At 57.5% G+C, this 9,488-nt stretch overlaps 1 protein-coding gene across 1 annotated transcript; it reads right to left on the reverse strand.

The window, feature by feature from the left end:
- Positions 1-988: 988 nt before the first annotated feature.
- LOC104513744 (TBC1 domain family member 24-like) lies at positions 989-9,213 on the reverse strand. The gene is made up of 7 exons (XM_010157197.1): positions 9,111-9,213; positions 6,158-7,193; positions 5,705-5,863; positions 4,163-4,226; positions 2,943-3,038; positions 2,013-2,289; positions 989-1,134 (listed from the first exon to the last, which is right to left on the reverse strand). The coding sequence occupies exons 1-7, from the start codon at positions 9,211-9,213 to the stop codon at positions 989-991; spliced, it is 1,881 nt and encodes a 626-aa protein (XP_010155499.1).
- Between the last annotated feature and the right edge of the window lie 275 nt (positions 9,214-9,488).

Here is a 9,488-nt window from a genome sequence, read left to right on the forward strand (position 1 = left end):
TCATTTGAGCTGCATTTCTGAGGGTGAAGGCCAGGCACGGGTGCACATAGGGCTGCATCTCACCCCGCCATCTAACCTCGGTACCCTTTGAAGGCTACAAGCAATTCCTACATCTGCTGCACGGCTGGTACTGTGTGGGCTTGTTGCTGTCACCTCGTGCTGCCCGTGTCCTCCTGGCATTGCTGGAAGCAGGCACCGAGGCAGCAATAGCTCCTGCTCTGAATAGCTCGAGAAGTGGAATATATGAAAGATAAAAGTGCAAGTGGAAAGTATATTTGGATGTGGGAGATGTTCTCATCCTGCAGCCAGAATCTCTCTGTGGTCTGCAAACCCCTGTGAGGGCTGCCTTGTCTGGCCGAGCTACACGTACGCGTTCACGTTTCATGTTTTAAAATGGCACGTCTCCCGTTGGCCTTACCCCAGGCTGTCGGGGCGTGTTGGTTAAGGCTCATACGTATTCACTGCTCACACTCTCCCATCAGCCCTCTGTGGGAGTCCTGGTGACTTGCAGAGGCTACAAAATTCTGTGCATGGCTTGAAGGGTGGCACTGGGCGTGGGACACAGGGAAGCAGGGTCTGAGAGTGTTTCTGGAGAGCTTTGCACCTCGGTGTGGGGTTTTGCCTAGGCTCAAAATTCCTACAGAGTTTGCCTGTGCTGCGGTATCACTGGTTTGCCGTAGAGCCCTGAGTAACAAACGGGCCAGGGAGGCGTGAGAAACACCAGACTGGCTCACCTCCCCTCCAGCATCCGATACTGGGACAGGCTGGGCGGAGCAGGCTGGGTCTAAAGTGCAAGAGGGGACCTCAGACATTCCCGAAGGCAGTGCCCACATCCCATTCCTGGCACCGCATTGCCCTGCCTCCACACCACGACGATGGCTGACCGTGAAGGGGAGGATGGGGAGTGGAGGTGTCCGTGGCGCTGCCATCAGAGACCACAGCAGCCAGGCTGGGGCGATGGCCCACGAGAGGCTGTATCCCATGGGACTTAGATGTGTTGAAAGCCCCACACTTCTAAGAGTTGCACCTTGAAGTTCTCCTGGCAGAGCGGAGGGTTGTCAAAGGTCTCGCAGTGCTCCGTGCGCCCCCAGAGCAGGTTGGCATCAAGGGATAGAGCTTGGCCTCCCCCTCCACCTGCAAAAGCAAGCAGGGCAGTTGGGATCTGGTCTCTCCCTTCGCTGCCCAAGGAGAGGTCTCAGGATTGCACCCATCTCTCAGCTTTCTGTCCTTTGGCCGCAGCGCAGAGCTGGGCTGGGGCTGCCCTGAGCTGCCTTCTCTACTAATTGGGATGTCAGTGTGGGGGCAGAGCTCCCGGAGAGCTCTCTGCGGGGCGGCTGGCCCACGGCAGCGGGTGCGAGAGGTTGGCCTGGCAGCACAAGCTGAATTATTCAACTGCTCAGAGAGCTGATGAACAAGGAAAGCTCCTTTCATCCCGGCAGCCAGGCTTGCCCTGATCCCGCTCCCGAGGGCTGGAAGGGAGGCAGAGGCTGTGCTGCAGGCGTTTCTGAGTTGCTGCAGTCCTCTGCTGACCTCGCGCTGGTGGTGGGACACAAAGGTTTCACCCCCCTCTGCCAAAGCCTGAGCTGGCAGACAGCAGCACAAGCAGGCAGCAGATGTGTCAGCTTCAGGTGACCGTGCCTGGCCCTTCCACAGGCTGATCCCCACCTGCATCTCCTCTCTGTCCCACACAAAGTGGAGGGAAGGGCTGGGAAAGGACACACCAGCCCTAAGGGTGCAAACCTGGCCAGGAGGTTTGGGCGATGGTGCTCCCCTTGGCTGGCAGAGCCCCTCTGTGGCTCTCAGAAGGAGCATCCCTGCCCTTGCTCAGCTTTGCACTCTCCTGATAATTTGAGGAAGAGGGGGCTGACTTCATCTCCCCCAGCTGTAAATTGGTACCCTGATCCAGGAGGTCTTTGCCTCTACAGGCAGCTCCGATGTTAATCGGGAGTAGAGCCCTTCTCAGCCGAAGCAGTGGTGTGTTGCAGGGCGGGTGCCCACCATGCAGTAATTACCGATAATGATTCCTTCCCGTGATCCGGACATGAACATGGAAGCTGTTTTGGAAGGCAGAAGGAAATGCCTGATGGCCAGAAATGGGGAGAGACGGCCTTTCCTCTGTGGCGTGGGCACGGTGAGACGGTTCGAGCTGGTGCTGCAGCCATCTGGGGAGGAGCCGAGGAGGGATGCAGGAGAGGGGGAAGGTGACCGCTGGCGTGAGCGTGGCACGGCTTTGGCCAGCTCTGGCTTCTTGATGAACACCCACTCGTACCTCTCTGCCTCGGGGTGCACCTGGAAAGCAGGAGAAACATGGTGAGCCCTGTCCATCCTGGGCATCTCTCCAAATGCTGCTTGCAGGTCGGGTCCTGGGACAGGGAAGGAACAAGGCATCCAGGCAGTGCCAGGGCTGCTCTGGAGGTGACTGTGGCTGAGAAACTGGTTTTGGCTTCACCAGTCGCTGCCCGAGATAGGCAAACCTGCACTGCTTCCATTGCCAAGTGGATGCTGGATGGATGCTGGACTTTGCCCCCAGGATCTCTTGGACCTACTCAGCCTGCTCCTACCACAGTGACTCTGAGGATGATTTGGGAATGCTCTATCCAGGAGCTGCCCTGAGCAAACAGGGCAGAAACCCACCCTGCTGCACATGCTGCCCTGCTGTCATTCCAGGAGGATGCTCCGAGACCCACTGGGGGTTACTGCATGTTGCCTCGGGGGCTTGGGGCAAGACGGCTCACCCAAGGCAGGAGTTTGTTCTCCTGTTGCTCTGACCCAGCACGGTGGTTTCTGTGCTGCTGCCTCCTGCCAGAGCTAAGGGGCAGCGGTGGGAGCATGGCAAGGAAGCAGCTCGGTGCCACCATGCCCTGAGTTGTCAGAGGGGTAAAGGAGAAGGTAATTAACAGACAAACCCATCAGCGTAAACCCAGAAACAGAACGTGACTTACAGTGAACACAAAGCACTCCCCTGTCCCGAAGAAGCCTGATGTTGCCCCACTCTTTTTCCTTTCACTCCAGTCGGAGGAGAGAAACGCCCCGCACACCTTTGGGAGAGAGCACAGGGAGCCATCAGCAGGGGAGGCAGCTGGGACCAGAGCAAGCCCCAGAAACAGCGGGCATCGTCTGCACCTTCAGCTCCGCAGTTCTGCTCTGCTGGCTGAATCCTGCGCTGAGAAGTCACTGGTGCTCTGGACATGAGTCCACTCAGCTTCAGAGCCAAAGGAGGGGCTCTGGGAGATGTGGGGGGTTGCTCTTTTGCAGCAGAGGTGATTGCAGTGAGCTGATGGAGCAGGTCCAGGCTGCTGCATTCCCTGGCCCAGGCTTGGGAGTAGGAGCTGTGGCTCCCACCCTGAGCCTAATCCAGCTCCCGGCAATGGAAAGGGGAGGGGACCTAGCGGGAGATGGGTACTCCTGCCTGTCCTTGGTGCTAGCTGAGGAATAAAACAAGCTCAAACGTGTAGGAAACATGTTTTTGTAAGTCACCTTCTCTTGCCTGCACAAGGCCCTAGGGGGTGGCAGGGTGTTTATCTCCACACCATGCTTAAGTGTCAGGCTTGGGAAATTGGAACTGGTAGGTCGATAAATCTTTGGGATGCCTGAACAATTTACAGAACTTGCTTCTGCTGTTTGATGAAGAGTGGAAAGATAAAATACAGGTTTATGAGCCACTCTTGGAGTCCCCAGGAAGAGGCCTGGCTCAGGGTTTTTTGCAGTTATTTCGTGACTTTCAAAGACTGTAGAACCTGTCCTTATTTCTCCTCCATTTCCCTTGTGCGGCTTCTCTTGCAGTCAGAGAATGATCCTTGCATTAATGCATTGAAAGCAAGTCCTGGCTCAGGCAAAGCATCTGCTTGACTTCAGGAAAGTCTGCTTAGCAAGGACTTCATGCTTCAGTCTGTATGTGCAATAAAAGAGTATGGCTCGTGGCCTCTCTCCACCTCACGGACTCCTGTTTCCCCCCAGCAGCACCCTTTAGACCAGCCTGTTTCTAAGGCGGCTCTTGGTGCTGGGCGTGCGGTTTATTCTCTCCTGGGAGCTGGGACGGAGCCTGGGGCAGGGCAGGAGAGGGACCACGCAGCGCAGTGGCTGCTCCAAGAAGGGCCGGTGGGCTCAACCGCCCTGTCCCCCACATGGGCACAGCCCACTTCTCTGCTTGGGAAATACTTACCTCCCCCTCGGTTGTTTTTATGAGCAGCACTGTTGGTTCATAGCCCTCACAGCACGAGTAAAACCTGCGGAGATGAAGAAGGAGGCTGGATCAGTGGGGTCTGAGACCCAGGAACAACGTGCCATGCCGAGAGCCCGGGCGTAGGGCAAACACGAGGCTGTAAGGGACAGTGGAGCATGGTGGTGGCTCTTCTCAGCCTATTGCTGTGCCAGCAGCTGCCCGAGGGAGCTCATGGCAGCACAGCAGGAGAAACTCGTAACCATATAGTTTAAGCAGCTTCGGTGTTTGTGCAGGAACAGATGGAGTTGGCTTGTGGGACTTCTCAAGCCATCATTTTTGCTTGGTGAAGTGGGTAATAGCTCAGATAAATCCAAACGATAAATTCTCCCACCCTACCCTCAGGCACCAGGCTGGGGGGGATGCTTCAGGGGGGGAGTTTACCAAATAAGCTTGCTTTTCATCTGGATGTATTTCATCATCTGGGCTCTGCACTCCATCGCAGCCCTGGAACAGTGCAGGGCTGTGCTTCCCAGGATGAGGCTGTACCACTGTGCCATGGGTGCCTGCTCGCCAATCCCGGGCTGAGGGAGCATGCCTGGGTGCAAACAGAGGCACTACCATCACAGCCTCACCTTTACATCCCACCCTGAGAACCGGGGTGGCGTATGCAGCATCCAGTCCCTGGACAGCCCGGCATCCCTTCCCATTTGGCAGTGAGCAGGATCTTGGCAGAGAAACACCCCGGCGCTGCGTGTTGGTCCCTGCTTTCCACTGCACCTTTCGCTTCATGGCCAGGGCAGTGGGCGTCACTGGGCTCTGGACCAGCAGTGACACTGGTCTACCTATTGCAGTTTTGGGCACTGGCCATGACACCTGGTCTCTCTTAACTTAGGTTTAGAGGTTTTGATGTCCTCCTCATCGCAGGATATTCCCACACACTGCCTGCCCCTGGCCTGAACTCTGCCTGCTCTGTGAGTGCAGCCTCTCAGCTTAATGTGCTCCTAGAGAAGGGGTAGTTTTGGGTTTCCTGCCTGAAAACATTCATGCAAAGGCAGCCTCAGCCCACTGGAAGGCTTTTGCCGCTTCATGGCTTCAGAAGTCAACACCAAACTTGTTTTCCAGCTCAGTGTTGAGCTGCAGCTCTGACGGCAGCATCCAGCAGCCACCCTGTGCTCTGTGCTGCCGGGAGGGGGCTGGAGCCCCAGCGATGGCGTGGTGGCTGGACCTGGCCCATCGCAGCATGGTCAGCACGGTGTGGCACATGGGGATGTCCCCCTGCACGGCACATTCACAGGGCTTGGTGTTCCCCATGCAGTGCCAAGTTGCTGACTGCCATCTGACTGAGCTTCAGCCCTCTCGTCTACAGCCAACGCTCACCCAGACCACACTCAGGATCTTGTGTCGTGCCCAAGAGAGTCCCAGGAGACCTCAGATGTATCCCATGGGCACTGCATGTTCCTGATTTCCACAACACCAAACTCTACCCAGTTTTACACCTGGCCCCTCCACCCGACCTGACCCAATGGGCAGCCGACGCTTTACCTCTGCAGGCTGCACCCATCTTCTGAGGTGGAGAAGAGCAGCAGCGGGGGGAAGAGGGAGAAGCGCTCAGGGATCCAGGACCAGACGATGCGCATCTCCTGAGCCGTCACAATGCTCGAGCTGAAGTTCTGGATGTCCACGGCCAGGTGGAAGGACTGCCTGCATGAGGGAGGGCTTCCATTACTGCCAAGCTGGGGTGCCCATCTGCTTTTAGGGGTGCAGCCCCCGTGCATCAGGTTTTGTCATGCTTTTTGTGTCGTGAGCTTTCTGTTAACCCCGCTAGCTCTAACTGTGGTGTGCCTCCTAACAGGGTGCCCCACGAGGGGCTGTGAGGCACCCAGCATAGCCAAAGCTATGGGGGATACCTGCAGCTCCCCTCATGTTGTATCTCCACTGTAACTCTGCTTTTGTCTGCTTAGCCCCAAGAACTGGCAAACAGAGAGGTCTCCTTACCTGCTCTGCACCAGGGTTATGCCCCTCTCCATCAACGCCTTCCTGTTGGCCATCTGGAGAAGCCAGATTTCCTTGCGGGAGAACAGACGGATGCCAAAGGCTCTCTCCAGGAGTTTGTCAACAGTCACGTGCTCAGCAATGTTCTGCACGAAAGCCTGCAGGTCTGCCTTGATGTCGGTGCCCTCCAGCTCAGCAGAGGTCACCGAGAGCCTGTACTGCTTCAGCAAGGCCAGAGCAATGCGGTAGAGGACCTTCTGCCCCTCCAGCAGGTAGACATCGAAGACGCGGATGGCGTAATTGAAGGGGAGATCGTGAAAGAGCCACGATAACCAGCCGGAGTAGACCTCAAAGACGTTCTCAGAGGTGCTGGCTATGAGTTTGTGAGCTGCTGGGCAGTGCTTGTTGGCCAGATCCCCAAAAGTCATGCAGGAGGCCTGGTGGGCCAGGAAGGACTGGTCAATGTAGCCGGTGTGGGGAGCATTGCTTGCGATGAGGCGAGAGATGTTCTCAAAGCACTGAGCTTCATCCTCGCTATAGTGCAGCAGCAGCGCCACTAGAGAGGGGAGGATGGGGCTGTAGGTGATGTCGGGGAAAAGGCTGCCAACACAGATGAGGATCTTCTTCAAGGCGCTGACTCCTTCCAGGTTGAGGCAGTACGTGGGCATGGAGCATCCCTCCAGGAACTCGGGCAAAGGGTGGGAGCTCACACTCAGCTTCCCAAAGAGCCGACTCGCCACATCCCTGTAGACGAGAGCATCTGGGGTGACAAGCCGGCAGGTGACCTGCTGGATGAGCTGGTGGTAGACCTGAGCTCTCAGAGCGCGGCTCGCTGCCCAGTAGCCTTCTCTAGCCAGCTTTTTCAGCTCCTTTGGGGACTTGCTGAGGATGTCTTGGGGGATGTGCGCCTGCTGCTCCGGGTCTGGCATCCTGTCCCAATCCACAAACTGTCCGCAGCCCAGACAAGAGGAGGCGTCGATGTCCCAGGTGTCAGCCTCGGACGTGATCACAACGGTGACTGGAGATGAGCCAAACATCTCTGTAGGACAAAGACCTTTTATTCAGCACGGCCCAGCTGATGGCGTTTTGCCCTGGCTGCCGGTGCTTTGAAGTCTTACAGCAACATCTTGTATTGCAGTAGTTATTCTCCCTGCTGCAAAGGGAAGGTTTCCAGAAGGCTTTGCCTGGCTGGAGCTGCTGGCCTTGCCCTTGCCTGCTCACATCAGCTCAGACCCTGGTGAAACCACTGTCCAGGGACACAGGGAAGCATGGGGCCTGGTACCAGCTGGGTGTCAGGGCTGCTTCTCCACAGTGTGAGGGGCTTTGCACCCCTCAAAAAGCTCCTGACTTCCCAGCCTGTGACCTGCTGAGAGGGAGCCTCAGGGAGCAGGGCCACGGTCCAGGAGGGACCTCATGGGCATTGGGGGCCCAAGCAGTGCTGAGGCCAAGGGGGACCATTTGCATCGCGTCCCCTCCCACGGACAGAGCAGGGTACGAGGCAACGTCCTGTCTGGGTCTGGCAACCCAGGACCAGGCTGCTATGAGCCCAGACAGAGCGGGCAAAGCTGGCTTCAGGTGTTGGCCCTCCCTCTCCCTGCCTCCTGCCAAAGTCTCCCAAGTCCAGCAGCCGCTCGAGTGCCAGAGAGAAGGCGCAAGGAGAAGGTGCTGCAAGGAGAGGGGCTCACCAAGGGTGCGGGGATGTTCTGCAGGGTGCCAAAGGGTCCCTGTTTCATAGAATCATCATAGAATCATAGAATCATAGAATGGTTAGGGTTGGAAGGGACCTTAAAGATCATCTAGTTCCAACCCCCCTGCCATGGGCAGGGACACCTTGCACTACCAGGTTGCTCAAAGCCACATCCAGCCTGGCCTTGAAGACATCCAGGGATGGGGCATCCTGTTTCCCTCACACTCCCACGCACCTGGAGAGACCCAGTCCAGAGGACTGCACGCAGGCGATGGTGAGCATCTGGGAAGCCCCTTGGAGACAGGAGGTCCCCGGGGCCCCTGCGGGGAGGCTCCCGCACACAGCACCGTGTCAGGGCTGTGCCGTCTGCGAGCCCCGCTCTGGGAATAGCAGAGTTTGAGCTCCTCCTAGGGAGAAGTGAGCGGCAGTTTCCCTGGGGCTGCAAGAGAGTTCAGCTCCAAACCCGTACGATGGAAGGTGTCTCTGCCTGGAAGAGTTCTGCTGGGTGGTGATTAATTGGCAAAGAGAAAGTCAATTAGCATACACAGTAGTTCTCTGATGTATTTGTCTTGGATGTGATCAGCTGGGTTGGGGAACCCAGGATGGATTTGCACTGAGCCAAACCTCTCTGCTCTGGCCCCAGGGGGCATGTGGGGACAGCACGATGCTGGCCCTGCGTGCTGCATGCATGGCAAGTCGAGGGAGTCCAGGCACCCGGGCTGCTCCCAGGCTGTGACTGGCTCTGGCTCCTGCTCTCCAGTTCAGTTTGGCCCCCACTCAAGTTCAGCAAAACCAGCAGATCAGGTTCAGTTCTGGTTCACGGAAAGGGCTGCAGTTGTAACTGGTTGCTTCTTGGCCTGACTCCCTGCTTTGAAGACAGACATACCCTGGGTACAGTTTCTAGCCATAGAAACCAGGCTACAACAAACACTGGGGTTGAAGTGGGGCTATTTGCACCACTGTGGTCCCTAAATTTGCCTTGTCCTCACAGCCAGCTGCATCACGAGGGTGCTGTCCTGCCCGAAGTCGGCATCTGAGGAGTGTCAACCTGAGCCCACGTGGCCACCGGTGCCCCAGCCCAGCGTGCTGGCTGCTGGCTCCAGCTCTGCCCGCCCCGGGACATGCTGGGGGTGTGGAGGAAGAAATGTGGGTCTGCTCCAGCCCCTCTTCTCCGCTGGATGTGGCCCCAGCACAAGCGGGGCCAGTGAGAGCCTCATGCCCCTTCCCCAGCGCGAGATGTGCGGCTGTCCCCGGCTGCAGCTCACTCACCTTGCCCGGTGCCCGTGTTACCGCCCTCGGCTGGCCCAGCCATGGGGAAGCCACCCGCCGCACCCCCGGGGGAGCGGGGCAGGCTGAGCCCCACCTGCAGCATGTGCCCAGGGTCTGCTGTACCCCACAGCCAGGTCCCCTCTGTCCCCGTCACCTGCCCTGACTTTTAAGGTGAGTGCCAGCCTGCCAGCACAGGAGGTTTATTTGGTGTAAATAGGGCGAGGGGTGGAGCAGCTCCTTCCTGCCCCAATTCTACACTGAGGTCGGGGGGGGGGACACGACACATAAACACCTCGTGAGATGAGATAGCCATCAAACCAGCAGCATGACCATTAAACTTAATCATTTATTTTTCCCAAGGATAACCTTCATTTTCCC

The sequence above is a fragment of the Eurypyga helias genome, unplaced genomic scaffold (genome assembly GCF_000690775.1).
Source record: "Eurypyga helias isolate BGI_N326 unplaced genomic scaffold, ASM69077v1 scaffold22408, whole genome shotgun sequence".
In the NCBI taxonomy this organism is placed as follows: Eukaryota; Metazoa; Chordata; class Aves; order Eurypygiformes; family Eurypygidae; genus Eurypyga; species Eurypyga helias.